Consider the following 15,984-nt stretch of genomic DNA (forward strand, 5'->3'; position numbering starts at 1 on the left):
GACACTCGTGCACCCACAGATCCACTCACTCATGCACCCACTCACATACCCACGCACAGACCCATACAGCCACTCACGCACCCACTCTCAAAGGTTCCAGTTAGGTAATACATATTTTAAAAAAAACACAAAAATTCACTGTAAAAGCCAATGGTACAGGGATGATACAGTTCTGCTCACATTACACTCCTACAAAACCATTCAATTTCAGCAGTTATAATTACCTGAGCTTACTATAACTTTAAGCCCCATGATGCACTGCTTGTGACCTCACATATTCACACATGACGGTCCCTGACATCATCCTGTAAGTGAAATTGTTTTGCACATTTTCCTGACACTTCAAGATATATAGTAAGCTACTGTTTCAGTTAAATTACTGTTTCTTTTACCACTGAGTAATATTATTCCTAACATATGTCCTATGAGTGGCTCTGAGACTGTCTGAATCTGTGTATGAGTGGCTGTATTGGTGTGTAACACGGTATGTGTATGGGTGAATAAATGGGTATGCGAGCTACTCTATGGCTGGGTGAGTGGCTGTATTGGTGAGTGCCTCTATGTGTGGGTGAGTGAGTGGCAGAATAAGTGGATGTATAGGTGTGTTTGGCTCCTTGAGAGGGTATTTGGTTAACTTATTGTGTGAGGGGCTGCTTTGGAGAGTCAGTGGCTGTATGGGTGAGTAGGATGATGTGTAGGAGGAGTATGGATGTGTGAATGGGTATGTAAATAGTTGTGTGGGTGGGTGTATGAGTAGTAGTACAGGTGACTGTACGGCAGTGTTTAGAAGTTGTAAGGGTGAGTGAATGGCAGGTCCTTGGGGCCAGCTCCCCCTGCGATGATCCTTCTGTCCAGCTAGCCCGCAGTCCGCTACCCTCTGCTGACTTTGGTTTTGTGCCCACTCTGCTTATTTTTCTACCTCTTTCTGATCGGTTGCGCCCTTTATTCCGCCCCTTTCTGCTCATTCTTGCTCTGTTACCTCGTTCTGCTTGTTCCTGCCCTTTATTCTGCCTCTTTCTGCTCTTTCTTGCCCTTTATTCTGCCCATTTCCCTCCTCCTGTCATTTTTTTCCCTTCCAGCGCCTGCTCCCTCCCTCCCAGGACCTATGTAATGGAGGCTGCAGCATGACCCCAATGAGCAGGTGCTCTGGCCATTCCCCCCCCCCCCCCTGTGATGGTCCTCCTGTCCAGCTTGCGTGCAGTCCACTACCCTGTGCTCCCTTCATTTTGTTCCTCCTCGCTCCTATTTCTCCTTCTCTGTTCGCTTCTGTCCTGTATTTTGCCTTTCTGCTTTTTTCTGACTAATCCCTTTGAAGTTTGAAGCTAGATTAGTGAGCAAAGATGCCTAGTCTTAGCAAAATTAGGAGAATATTCTGTTGTGGTTGTAATAGGGATTCTCGATTGGAGGATTCATGTCCGATACCTCCAGTTGGAACTCCGACTTATGAACTCTATTCTAAACACGGCGTGGCCCCATTACGTTTAATGAAGTATGGGTCCGTTATACCAGGAAAGATGGGGTTTTACGATGGCCCCAATATGGTAGTTTTGATAGTGAGATTTGCAATCCTGTTCTTTGACAATAAATGGTTTTGTAACCGAGCTGGAGGAGTGCGTCTCTGAATGCAGGGCATTTTAAGGAAGATTTACACACGGCAGGTCCAGCCGTGAGTTCTCACCACCCATTAATTGAAAGGGCTCGTCTGCCGTGAACTATTCGGGCTGTGAGGATGGCGCAGCTCATGTCATGGATTGTGGAACAGGCTTCCAGTTCTGAGGCCCACTGGAGGGCAGGAATTGGTCCATGAAATGATTTAAAATGCACACGACCACTGGAGGTAAAAAAGTATTATGGAATTTATACTGAAAGTTCCGGCATGCACTGTAATTAACTCTATCAAGAAAGGCACATCGGAAGCCTTAAAAGCAATTAAGCATGCAGGGAACTGTGGGTTTGCCAAGAACTGCTGTGTATTTAAATGGCCTCTGAAGAAAGAGCATGATGCTCTGAAACGTGTAAGGCTATGGACAGAGCAAATCGGCGCTGCAATCGTGTTATTTGACAATAAATGGTTTTGTAACCGAGCTGGAGGAGTGCGTCTCTGAATGCAGGGCATTTTTGGGAAGATTTTAGATAATCTAGAAACCAAATTGTTTAGGAAGAAAGCCCGGCCGGCAATGTTTGACTCCTTTCGCCTTTGGCGTAAAGAAGCCAAAAGAGAGAAATTAAACCAGCTAAGCGAGATAAGAAAGATAAGTATGTCAGTACTACAAGCTGCTAGGAAGTATAGGGATGATGGAGAGGAGCGAGTGAAGTTTCAGATAGGCAGCGTTGTATGGCCATAGATAAATGTTATCCGGCCTTGCCGTCTCCTCCTCCGAAAGCGATTGAAGATCTTGAAAAAGATCCTTTGTCTCATTTACTGAGATTGCCACCTCCTTATGTGCAGGGTGCTACTGCACCTCTATTACCCCCGGTTGTTCCACCCTTTGTTGTTCAACCTCCTGCTGTTGCTCAGCCACCCGGTACTCCACAGATGACTTTACCTCCTCCTGCGCAACCCGCTCTAGGGTCGCAAGCTTTGCTACCAGCTTTGCCTCAAACTCCTTTGCCTTCTGCTTCTGCATCTGAGACTCCTACTGTTCTTATTCCTACACCTTCTTTGCCTTAAAATACTTATTCTCCTGTTATGTCTGCTTCTTCTCCTTCTGTTCGAAAATGAATGACAGAGACTGTTTCTAGTTTATTGACTCCATTATTTGGGTAATTGAATATGACCCCTGTTTCGGAACGTAAGCAGAGTCGTAGTCGGCTTCCTGGTTCCGAGGAACGGGCTGTGTTGGATTTGCTGGCTCGTAAATGGATTATAAATGCCTCAAGGTATAGTTTGTCGGCGGTTATGGATGTTTTCTTTCAGTGGGAATCGCCTAAGCAGAGGTATGTTTTTAATGTGATGTGTATGTTTCTGCGTCAGGAATGGGAAGATAATGATTTGGGTTTGATCCCACAGGAACTACTTGATGATCAGTCGGATTTTGCTAAAGGGATGATAGTGGAATCTGATATTACAGATGCTGTAGAGAGGATACTGGCTTTTAGATCTAGCCTTCCGCCTCGGACATTGTACGAACCCGATTCCTCTGTTAGAAGAAAAGCGAGACAGTATCCCATGAGAGAAGTTCCTCCTGTATGGAAGGAAGCAGTTCAGGCCAATGTAAATCAGGGTATTGACGCACCGGCTCATTTTCAGCGAGTATGGATACATGTCCCTTGGAAGAGAGCAGAGGTCTTGGCTCTTAAGCAGACCTTACCTGATCCTCGTAAGAATCCTGCTGGTTAGTACAAAGAATTGTCCTAGACAGTAGATGCGTGGATTATGAATTTAGCCGACATCAACATGTTGATGGGTAATGTAGTTCCGCAACCTTTGTGGGCGAACATTTGTCATGAGAATCATGCGGCAGAATCAGGAGATACTTGGGCGAATATTATTGCTGCAGATGGTAGACAACAGGGAGGTGCTAAACCTGAACCTTTGGTTACGGAATTGCCAGGTAGAATTATTAATTTAATGAAGATGATGATGCCAGCGTTACGAGTGAATTGGGACAAGTTAGCAGCATGTAAGCAGAAGGACGAAAGTGTATCTGATTTCTTCACTAGATTTGAAGAAACATTTATAGACCACAGTGGTCAGGATAAGAGTACGGAAGGTGGTCAAAGATTGTTCGTAGATAAGTTTGTCTTCAACTTACTGCCTGAACTGTGTAATAAGTTGAAAGATTCTGAGAGTTCTTGGGCTGTTTCTTCGTCGGCCCAGATATTGGCAACTGCACAGTACTATGAGAATAGGAATAAGGACGAGAAAGAAAAAGACTAAAGACAAAGGTTCTTTTGCAGCAGGCGTATCTGCCTCGCTATAATCAGCAAGAGTCACAGCAACGCTCACAGTTTCAGCAACCTCCACCATTTCAGAGGCCGCAACAGAACGCTGGGTATTTTCCTCCAAGACCACCCTTGGGTTTGAATCGGTGTGCGTATTGTAGGGAGGAAGATCATTCTAAAAATGAATGCCCTGTTTTACGACAGCTCGCGAGTGGTATGCCGGCCCGATAGGCTGTGGTGGTTTTCAGCAAGTGTCTAGGGGTGGAGGACGTGGTAAGTTTCCCCAGAGCGAACGTTCCTTTCCCCCACAAAATTCTATGAATTGCTTTGATCAACAGAAAATTGCATCTGGTCAGTCGACTCAGTACTATGCTGATGACTATTATGTTGAGAGTGAGAATGCTGACTATGATTGCTAGGACAGCCATAGACAAAGAGAGGGAGTAGTTTCGGTTCCAGTAGACCAAAGTGGACCTTATGTTGCAGTAGTAACATCAGGTGTGGTAGCGCCTTCTTTTGGATACCGGTGCAGCGAAGAGTTCTATCATGCACTCTAAACTCCCTGGCGCACCTTTGTCTGGCTTAACGAATGTTTCGGTAGGATTCTCTGGCGCCCCCGGTGGTAATCCAGTTTCTAGTCCTTTGCCTCTTTCTATAGGGCCTTGTGACTTGGAAGCACCTCATTTTAACGACAGGTTGTGGTGAGAATTTGTTAGGTTTGGATTTGTTGAAAAGGTTGAATGCGACATTGCATTGTTCTCCTTCGGGAGTACAGCTTACATTGGGTAAGAAAGTGATCTCTCCGATGTATTTGTCTAAAGATCTGCTTCCACCAGAATTGCTTTCTCTTCCTGATACTCTTTGGGCTACTGGTCCTAATGATGTGGATCTTTTGGAGATTCCACCTTACGTTGTAACGCTTAAAGCAAATGTCAAATTGCCACGTATTCCTCTATATAGGGTTTTTAGCGATGGTGAAAGAGCGCTTTTAGCAATCATTTATGATTTAATTGAGAAAGATGTGATTGAAGAAACAAGAGGTAATGTGTGTAACAGCCCCGTTTTGCCTGTCCTGAAGCGCACTGACTCTACTCAGCCACCTGTCTACAGGTTTGTGATCGATCTTAGGGAGGTTAACAAGATTGTCGTGCCACAGTTTCCAGTTGTTCTGGATATTACTGCTTTGTTGACTTTGATTCCTGCTTCAGCTTCCTGGTTTTCGGTTATAGATCTGAAGAATGCTTTCTTCAGCATTCCAATTGCCGAAGAGAGTAGAGATATTTTTGGCTTATGTTTAGGAGGCCGAAGCTTCCGGTTTAAGCGCGCTCCTCAAGGCTATTGTGAAAGTCCTTCCATTTATAGCCAGGCTTTGAAAACTCAGCATGATACTCTTGTGTTGCCTGCTAATACTGCTCTTATTCAGTATGTTGACGATTTGTTGGTGGCTGCTGATGACGAGGAAACTTGTAAAGAAGCCACTCTTTCTTTGTTACATTTGTCTGACTTGCATCATAAAGTGTCACCTTCAAAGTTGCAGTATTGCCGCCAAGAGGTGACCTACTTAGGTCATCTCTTGTCGAAGGAGGGAAGAAGGTTGACCCCAGAACGAATTCAAGCGATTGCTCAAATGACTGTGCCAAATACGCAGAGAGAGGTACGTGCTTTTCTGGGTATCACATCGTATTGTAGACGGTGGATTCCGAATTTTTCTTTGTTGGCAAAACCTCTGTTGGCATTGACTTGTAAGGATATACCGAATCCCCTTCCTTGGTCTGACGTTTGTCAGAAAAGTTTTTCTGAGTTGCGTGATGCATTGTGCTCTGTTTCAGTGTTGGGTACTCCTGACTATAGTAAGCCTTTTACACTATGTCCACGAAAGAGAGGGTTGTGCATTGTCAGTTTTGACTCAACAATTTGGTGATAAGCAGCGTCCATGTGCGTATTTCTCGTCGACTTTAGATCCGGTAGCTAGAGCGCTGCCAAGTTGCGAGCTACAGCGGCAGCGGCTGTTTCTATCCGACAGTCTGCCGGATTGGTGATGGATAATACGTTGGTTGTGATGGTTCCACATGCAGTGGACACTTTATTAAATCGAACAAAGACTCCGCACCTTACTAGTGCGAGATTGTCGGGTTATGAGTTGACGCTTTTGGCTAGTCATATACACAACAAACGGTGTAATGTATTGAATCCAGCAACATTGTTGCCTATTTCTGTGGATGGTCAGGAACAGCATGATTGTTTTTTGAGGACGGAAGAGGAGACGAAGGGTAGAGTCGATCTGAAAGATACTCCTCTTTCGGATCCTGATGGTACACTATGGGTTGATGGGTCATGCTACAAGCTCCCGAATGGTGATACGACTGCAGCATATGCCGTAACGACATTATGCACAATTGTTGAAACTGCACGAGTGAGCCATAATTCGGCGCAAGCAGCAGAGTTGATTGCATTAACGAGAGCCTGTATTTTATCTGAGGGAAAGAGTGAATGTGTATACCGATAGTCAGTATGCGTTTGGTGTTGCCCATAGTTTTGGACGCTCATGGAGAAAGAGGATTTCTCACATCGCATGGGACTAAGATTCATCATGGGCAGTTGGTGAATGAGCTTCTGGAGTCACTTACTTTGCCGAAGCAAGTTGCGATTGTGAAGTGTAGTGCTCATCCGAAGGTTACGGATGATGTTGGTCGTGGTAATACATTTGCGGATGAAGTTGCGAAAGAAACAGCGAGAAATGTGATGAGTCTAATGTATGTTGCTGGCCCTGCGAGATGGATTGGTGCAACTGGAATGTGTGAAGATACGATTGAGTGTGAAATCAATCCAGGCTGAAGCCACTGAAAATGAAAAAAGTGTGTGGAGAGAAACTACGGGTAGATTGGATTTGACTGGTTGTTGGGTTGAGTTATCAGAACACCAAAGATGGATGTCGCCGGATGCATATGTGCTTGCGGTGGTTACGATGGCACATGGGTTGTCTCACATTAGTGCGAAAGGAATTTGTAAGTTGTTGGCTCCAGTATGGCAGAATGCTGGAATTCCCAAATGTGCTGAGAATGTAGTCAAGAATTGTATGGTGTTTGATGTATAATCCAGGTAAGGGAACTCCAACTCCGGCAGGTCACTTTGCGCCTCCGACTTATCCGTTCAAGGTTCTGCAATTGGATTTTATCCACATGGAAAGATGTAACAACTTGAAATACGTCCTTGTAGGTGTTTGTGCCTTTTCTAGATGGGAGAGGCATACCTCCTAAAAGACAATACGGCCTTGTCCACAGCTAAAGTCCTGCTCAAAGAATATTTCCCTAGGTTTGGATTGCCATGGATGGTGTGGAGTGATAACGGAAGTGAGTTCGTGTGGAAGATCATGGAGAGTGTGTGAGGGTTTGGGCCTAAAACAAAAGTTTCATGCTGCCAATCACCCCCAATCAGCTGGATTAGTGGAATGTTACAATGGCACTTTGAAGCTAAAGTTAGCCAAAATTCAGGTGAGTTCTGGTCTCCAAAGGCCCGATGCTTTGCCTTTGGCACTTTTGTCAACTAGAACTACAGTGCATTTCCGAATTGGGCTTAGTCCACATGAAATTGTTTTTGGTTGCCCGGCGAATGTGTGGGGAGTGCCGAGGCCAGTGAAGTTTAGTGACATCGAATACCCCGTGTTGGTAGACTATTTGTATGACCTGACGGCTAAATTGGGTGTCTTGCATCAACAGGTTCACGATAACTTGCCACCAGCATCTGTGGATCCAGGTCACACCATCAATCCTGGTGACTGGGTCCTTGTGAAAAACTTTCAGCGGACCAAAAACGAGCAGCCCCGCTGGACCGGCCCCCACCAGGTGCTCCTGTCGACAAGAACCTCGGTGAAGGTCTTCGGGAAGCGGAATTGGGTCCACGGCGTACATTGTAAGAGGGTGCCTTTACCTCTGCCGTACGACCAGTGGGTCCGTGAAGGTATTGGTGACTCAGACAGAACGAGTGCCGAAGTTCATGCTGTTTAATGATGCACATCTAGTATGGACAAAGTCTGAACGAGAGGACGACGACATTTTGCAAGCAGCTGTACCTCCGCATCTGAGATTGGACACCACTGAGCCTGAACTTCTGTTTAAAGATCAGACCGTGCCTGGTAAAGGCCGTTATAATTTACGACAGAGAAACAATGGATAAATAAAAACATAATTTTTCCTTTTTGTTTTTGGAGAACTGCACTCTCTCATCCAAGAAACTGTTTTGGCCTATTTTTTCTTTTTCGAGCTGCCATCCGAGCTCAGCTGTAGGGTCGCGGTATAAAGACTTGGGATTGCAGCCGTGTAGACACAAGGTCGACGGTTCTGGTTGGTCTCAGGGCGTTCCCTGGACTGACACTCATTCCTTAGCCGAAGAAAACCAACCGCTGCGAACAGCCCAGTTAGAGGATGAAGTTTTTTGGGACCGAGAGAGCTGCTGAGAAAATGAACTTTAAAATGAAACTGTGTAAATTAATGCATGGCAAATGTTTTCTGATTACATGTATTCTGATGTTTTTTAGCATGACGTTAACTTTGGTGGGTTGGATTGTTTTCGCTACCCAATTGATTTCTGCACCCACCTCCCAACCTATGTCTTTTTCTACTACTACCCCTTTGCATTCCTTTCATGTCCTACCTGAACACGAGCAGATTAGAAGGTCAGAATTTGTACATAACACATTCATACAGCTACTGCACATACATCAGTTGGTAGTGAACATTACTAATTGTTGGGTGTGTGGTCTTATGCCACATACTACAGGTAGAGTTGTTCCCTATCTGATCCTACCGTTTAGTCCGAATGGGTCGATATGGGCTTTTCAGATGTTCATTTATGCCCTGGAAGTCGATTCTCTGCATTCCATGAGAGAACTTAAGTAATCAAGCCTTGGTAAAGGGAGTTATGAATATGAGCAGAGATATCGATACGTACCGGACTATTCCCAAGGAAGAGTTAGCGGCTTATGTTGGATGGAACACGACCGGATACAGTGTTAGTCTGAGTGAAAGGCAGAAATGAAAGAGGTCGCCTCCGATTTGGGTCGTACCCCACCGAGGTCAATTATGTCTGCAAGGAAATGGCAAAAATCCGAAAGCTCAGCTGGGGAAGAGTGTTTGTATAACACAAAAGGGGGAGGTAGAGGGAAAAAAATTGGCATAGGCTCGCCCTCCAGAATATACGTAAGTCACGAGATCTCTGCGCAACAGAAATAGAGAGCCTAGCTACTAACTGTAGTCCTATTCACAACATTCACTGGAGTTAGAATAGTGTATAGTGACTGCGAATTACATAGGAGCACTTTTAATGACTATGTGTGGTGCGAAAATAGTGATGTGACGGAGTGGAGTATGTGTAATAGTTAAAAAAAACTGCCTAGTAAGCTTTAAATAGTTTATTCTTGCTTCCAGGTGGTAGAGTTAAAACCGGGGTGAAGTCTTAGGATACCCAAAAGACAATGTGTTTAGGTGTACCTATCAACTCCTGTCTGTCATCACTATTTTCGCACCACACATAGTCATTAAAAGTGCTCCTACGTAAGTCGCAGCACGCCCCGGTCCGCAGCGGACTGGGATGGCCCCAATGATGAAGCATGTCACCAAGGGGCAACCCTGGTGAGTGAGGGGACACCAAGAAAAAGAGCAATACACCAAGAAAAAGAGCAATACTCTTCTTCTATCACTATACACACTATTCCAACTCCAGTGAATGTTGTGAATAGGACTATAGTTAGTAGCTAGGCTCTCGATTTCTGTTGCGAAGAGTGTTTGTACTCGGACGTATGTATTTACGTCTCATTCTTCCCCCGCCGTTTTTGGCAGCTAAGGGCACGTATTTTGTCTGTTACAACAGAGCATATACATGGTTGCCCCCTGATTTTTCAGGAACGTGTTATGTTGGGTACTTGTTGCCTCCTACGTATACTGCTGCTGCAGATTACCACAAGACAAGAGTTGTTAGAGGTCTTCAATCAGGAAGATACCGCTGGACAGGAAGTGGGAGACTTCTTTAAGGGTTTCTTACCGTTTTGGGGACCTATGGCTAACAGTAGAGGCTTACGGCAATTGACGAGAGTGGTTGAATCCACCATAAACGAAACTGCCGGTGCCCTTAGTAATCTGACAGCTGAGCTTCAAGCGGATCGCCTTATGATGTTACAGAATCGTATGGTTTTAGACGTCATACTCTCAGATCGAGGTGGAGTATGTAAAGTGATCCAATCGAGTTGTTGCGTTTTTATCCCAGATAATGCTCCAACAGTTTACGAGGCCATTTCCAAGTTACATAAGATCTCCGAGTCTATACATGTGGACAGAGGAGATTGGTCATTAACTGGATGGTTTTGGGGACTATTTTTAGTTTGGGGATGGAAGCTTCTGATGATCATTGGTGCGGCTTTAGTGGTTCTTTTCTCTTGTTGTCTTTGTATACAGTGCGGTCCTGCCATATGTGGCCTTTGTGCTACTATGTGTCAGGGGACCGCCTGCCTCGAGAGACACACAGAGGAACAAGATAATGCTTCAACAGCACCTTGGTGATATGATGAGAATTGACATAGGCAATTACTCAGTCTATATCGGAGTCTATGTAAGGGCAAAAGTAGGGTCTGGGGTTCGTTGAATTCTGAACCCATGTTTCAAATGTCATGGTTCCGTTACGATTTGGGTAACAAGGAACCGTAACCGATGAGTTCGGCAAGTACGAGTGATTTCGCCACGTTACACAAGGATTCGCAGTGTATTTGAAGATTCCGTTCTAAACCTTGGTTTCCATTTTGCGTATGGCAGCCATTTTGTGGTTGCCCTCACATAGGCCGATGACTGCGGCCGAACGAGTCTTTAGTACACGTACACTTTAGCTGACTTTTGAATGACCTGAGTGAATTCACCTCGTTTCCTGAAGCCGACCTTGCTGAGCCAGTTCTTTCCCGCTAGTTGATCAAGATTGAGGATCAAAGCACATGACATCGTAAGGTTTTACTACACACAAATATGTCTTATCCTTCTCCCACCGGTTTCTGTTTCTTTCTTTATGGTCTATTTATGATATGGGTTGTGGCCTTTTTATTATGGGTTCGTTCAGCCTGTCTTAAGAAGAATGTTGGGTTTGTCCCATGATTGATCATGGGCCGGATAATTGAAAAGTGGGTTTTACTGTCATGCGATACCTTTGGTGCGGATACATGTGATTGGGCAGTTCGTAAATGTAAGGTATTTGTCTGGAATGTGATTTTTGGCATAAAAAGGGATGACTTGCTTTGTAAAATTGAGCAGTCTCCTGAGAACTCATACTGTGATGATTTCTAGGACTTCTGTTACTGGCTGCAGTCAATAAATTCGATCTTTGACGTCACCACGAAGAGTCCCGTGCCTCTGTACTCCAAGACAGGTGAACCCGAAGACTTTGAGCGTGCCCCTGGCGCCGCTGGGTCTTAAATAACCCGGTTCTTCATGGTTGGGGGCAAGAGGTTGCCTCATTTCAAGCAGTTGTTCTCTCCAGCGGCATTTGGGCATGCCACATTACCAGTCTGCACGCATTCTTTGAATACCTGGACAAACTTTGTAAAACACTGAATACATGGTGTGCATCCCAACCCCCTTGATTGAATGTTAGCCAATTTCACCATGTTTAAAGGAGAGATCACAAGCACTTTGTGTATTTTACTACTGCTAACCAGTGCTATAATTCTAAAATTCAATTCATCAAAAATAGGAGTCAGGCAAAGTCTGGTGAAAACAACTCTAATGCTGGCAGGTTTAACAGAGCAACTTGGTCGAATATACAGGGTGGAATGCAAACAATCGGTGTATGGCTGGTATCGCATATTCCTATTGTGGGATGGTGGTCAGTAACTGGTTTCAACTAGTCCCATATAATCTCATTACATTTCATGTCTCACGTCCTGTTATTGTTTAGTAAAGAGATATTTTTGGATTGCTATTAACAGTCACTGCTTGAGGGGGTGTGGCGAAATCCTTTCTCAGAAATGAGTATTCAAAACCTGGTCTTGGGCATCAGAGTAACCCTAGCTACCAGGAGGGACCTGTGTCACCCTCTTAAGCTAACCGCAGGCTGCTATTGTTTTTAACACTGTCCTATTAGTTCAAAAATCTCGGTGAAGCGATGCTGCCTAAAAATCATGGACTGTTAGACAATGTCACACAATACATGAGACTACATACTAGTTAGTCTGACATGGTCCACACTTCCCTAGTAAGACACAGGTGTAAATGGCAATTTAAAGAATTACCAGTCATGCATTCAGGGAGTTGTAATCTTAACATGCGGTAACTGAACTAATTCCTGGAACAGCGTCTCATGGTGACATGGAAAGAATACAAAGACAACTTTGTCCACAAGAACATGGGTAGATGTAATAAAGTCAAACAATTATCCTGTGGGATTCATTCATCAACACTTGTGCATCTGCTTAGAGGTGTGAACATTCAATAACTTATATCATCCTAAATATTTTCCTGAATATTTTCAAGAAGGGTACAGGACAAAATATTTTGTATCATCAATATTCTTACGTTTATGATATAGGAACAAATGAGTGGAGATCTTATCTGTACATATATAGTATCTGTTCACAAACTATGGAAAGGTAGCATGCAACTTAGGGAGGGCTTGGCGTCATTTCGACCTGTAGTTATTATTCGGATCTCATCAGGTCATGTCATCTGACTGAAGTAGCCTAGAAAACATACATTTTGGGCTCTTCAATCAATTCTCCTTTGAGCAATGCGCAGAAAAAAACACATCCCATCAGGTATAGTGGCTCCAGCCCCTATTTACTATACTGGATGCCCTTAGTCCAACTCACCACCAAGTTGCACTATATCTAATAACCTCCACTCCTGTTGACGTGCACCCCAGTAGGTTCAACGCCCCGATGGAATGCACTAGCTTCCACCCCCATTGAGATGGACTAGCTTCCACCCCCTCATTGAGATGGACTAGCTTCCACCCCCCCCCATTGAGATGGACTAGCTTCCACCCCCCCCCATTGAGATGGACTAGCTTCCACCCCCCCCCATTGAGATGCACTAGCATCCACCCCCCCATTGAGATGCACTAGCGTCCACCCCCCCCATTGAGATGCACTAGCGTCCACCCCCCCCATTGAGATGCACTAGCGTCCACCCCCCCATTGAGATGCACTAGCGTCCACCCCCCCATTGAGATGCACTAGCGTCCACCCCCCATTGAGATGCACTAGCGTCCACCCCCCATTGAGATGCACTAGCATCCACCCCCCATTGAGATGCACTAGCATCCCCCCCCCATTGAGATGCACTAGCTTCGACACCCCATTGAGATGCACTAGCTTCGACCCCCTCATTGAGATGCACTAGCTTCGGCCCCCTCATTGAGATGCACTAGCTTCGACCCCCCCATTGTGATGCACTAGCTTCGACCCCCCCATTGTGATGCACTAGCTTAGACTCCCCCCCCCCCCCCCATTGAGATGCACTAGCTTAGACTCCCCCCCCCCCCATTGATATGCATTAGCTTCGACCCCCCATTGAGATGCATTAGCTTCGACCCCCCCATTGAGATGTATTAGCTTCGACCCCCCCCCCATTGAGATGCATTAGCTTCAACCCCCCCATTGAGATGCACTAGCTTCACCCCCCTTGAGATGCACTAGCTGCAACCCCCCCATTGAGATGCACTAGCTTCAACCCCCCCCCATTGAGATGCACTAGCTTCAACCCCCCCATTGAGATGCACTAGCTTCAACCCCCCCATTGAGATGCACTAGCTTCAACCCCCCCCATTGAGATGCACTAGCTTCAACCCCCCCATTGAGATGCACTAGCTTCAACCCCCCCATTGAGATGCACTAGCTTCAACCCCCCCATTGAGATGCACTAGGATGAATAGAGTGAATTCACCTGTGTTGCACTAGATGTAATAGCTTCGACTCCCCATTGAGATTAAGCAGATCCAAAACTTCAGCTCCGGATTTAAATGCTCTAGATCCAATAGCTTCAGTTCCTCCTTTAGCGGTCCATCTCCTAACTGTAGTACTCTGGCTGTATGTGAAAGAGAAACCTCAATAACAAAGTATGGTCTATGGTCAGTCTCGACTTATACACTGTGCATTCTAATGAGTGACTCCCAGAAAGTGAAAAGATTTCTAAAGAATAGAACACTGCTAACATCGCAAGCCTGCCAACAAGGAATGCATATCGAGAGCTTCTCAGTTACTGAACAAGCACGAGCGCGACTCTGGAAAGGGGGTGGTGAGTGAGGCTCAGACAAATCGTGTGAAGCCATTGATGGGAAATGAGTGCCACTTAGAGGAAGCTTGAGCACCTGGTGATGGGAAATAGATCAGGTTCCTATGAAGCGTTTGCAGCCTGTGAAGGGCACTGAGTGACACTCCCATGAAGCATCTACAGGCTGCATTGGGGACTGAGTGACTCCATTGAATTGTATGAAGTCAGGAGGATGGTTATTACTCCTGTAATGTGAGATCAGTTGTGTCTGGTCACCTTCAATGTGGATTTGATTTCACCTACTGACCTCTCTCCACAGCTCCAGCTCTGCGTCAAGGCGGCCAAAGCAGAAATATGGCGGAAACATCAAATAAGAGTTCCTTCCCTCCTCTCCTCAGTAACCTCAAGGAAAAGAAAATGTTCCAAGGGATGCCAGGTAATATTAAGGGTGAGAGGGAGACTTTGCAAGGTATACAGCTACTGTGTGTTATCAGTGTTACACTGGTACAGGAATTGTCATATCGGTGATGCACCAGTAACAAGCCGTATAATTGATGCATAGGGGCGGAGCAGTGAGGGAGTTAGGCAGACATCAGCGTTTCTCGGGTATAGAGATGCGAGGGTCCCTGGGGATCATTTCAGAGATGCACAGGATCAATATATGTCGGCTCCTGTTGGGGTGCATGTGAGTGACAAGTGCTAAAGTAAAGTCCCTTGGAATGATATCTGCAACGTGCAGGTGCTGGAGCAGTGAGGGTTGGGGAGAGATATTGGTGATTGCAGGTAAAGATGTGACCGTGGTGACTATAAGTGATATCAAAGGGGATGATGGACGGAGCGTTTGAGAAAATCAAACACTCACCCCCAGTCAACTGATCTGGGTTTAATCCATCACCATTCATTAGCTCACTCCACCACCAGACATGGCCATATGCAAATCAGTCTGACCCTGTGCCTCATGGGAACAGTCCAGCTGGAACTGCCAGCCATGTCTTCCCTGGACCGGAAATGAGCATCCTGGGACCCGTTTCGGATTCATAATCCTCATCAGCCAGGCTATCTTGAATCCAGTGGATGCTTGTTTCCAGTCCGGGGATGACCTGGCTTGGTAGTGCGGGCTGGACTATTCCCATGGGGCACAGGGTCAAGACTGATTTGCATATGGGGTCAAACTGGAATGGCCTGGTGAGCCAAAGCATTATGGATTTAGGCCCAGATTTCTGTACTGGGGTAAAGGTATGACATTATTCTGCATTCTGTCCATCAACTGTTTTTGCAGTGGGGAACATAAGTGGCTGATTTGATATCCGTGATGCACAGTTCACATGGTGTCACAGCCTCCGCGGACCACGTCCGTGACTCACAAGTGCAAAAGGCATGATGATTGGTGATCTCTGTAATGCCCATGTACAGGAGTACGGGTCAGATTTATTAAATTCTTTTTTTGCATTTCCTAAATAGTGATTCCACAGGAATCGCTTTTTTGGAAACACAATGGTATGTACAAAATGTGTGATTTCCTAATAATGCTTCCTAAAAAGTAGGAAGCGCTATTAGTAAATCACAAAAAATGCTGTTGCATTCCCACCTATGGGCAAAATATGAAATGGTTGAATTTCATAAATTGTGATTTCCTAATTGGAAATTGCATTTTAGGAATTCCAAACCCAAGGGTGCCTCTGGGATTAAGGCCCCCCTTGAGGCATCCCGAAATTAGTTTTGCACAAGTGATCATATGTCGTAGGGGCATATGTGCGCTTTATGTCACATTAAAAAAAGATTTTTTTAAATTTTGCTCATGGTTACCATCGATTTTTAGTTGTTGGTAAATGCATTTCCAAAATGCCCAATTCGCGTT

At 45.3% G+C, this 15,984-nt stretch overlaps 1 protein-coding gene across 3 annotated transcripts in view; it reads left to right on the forward strand.

The window, feature by feature from the left end:
- LOC144797809 (transmembrane protein 272-like) overlaps nt 1-15,984 on the forward strand; it is a 192,707-nt gene that overhangs the window by 18,111 nt on the left and 158,612 nt on the right. For all 3 annotated transcript variants that reach the window (XM_078668598.1, XM_078668599.1, XM_078668600.1), the window contains one exon: nt 14,446-14,562. In XM_078668598.1, the coding sequence (XP_078524724.1) occupies nt 14,481-14,562 (82 nt within the window). In that variant the 5' untranslated portion in view covers nt 14,446-14,480. Of the gene's footprint in view, nt 1-14,445; nt 14,563-15,984 lie in introns of those variants that run through there.

Source organism: Lissotriton helveticus, chromosome 12 (genome assembly GCF_964261635.1).
Source record: "Lissotriton helveticus chromosome 12, aLisHel1.1, whole genome shotgun sequence".
NCBI classification, from domain to species: domain Eukaryota; kingdom Metazoa; phylum Chordata; class Amphibia; order Caudata; family Salamandridae; genus Lissotriton; species Lissotriton helveticus.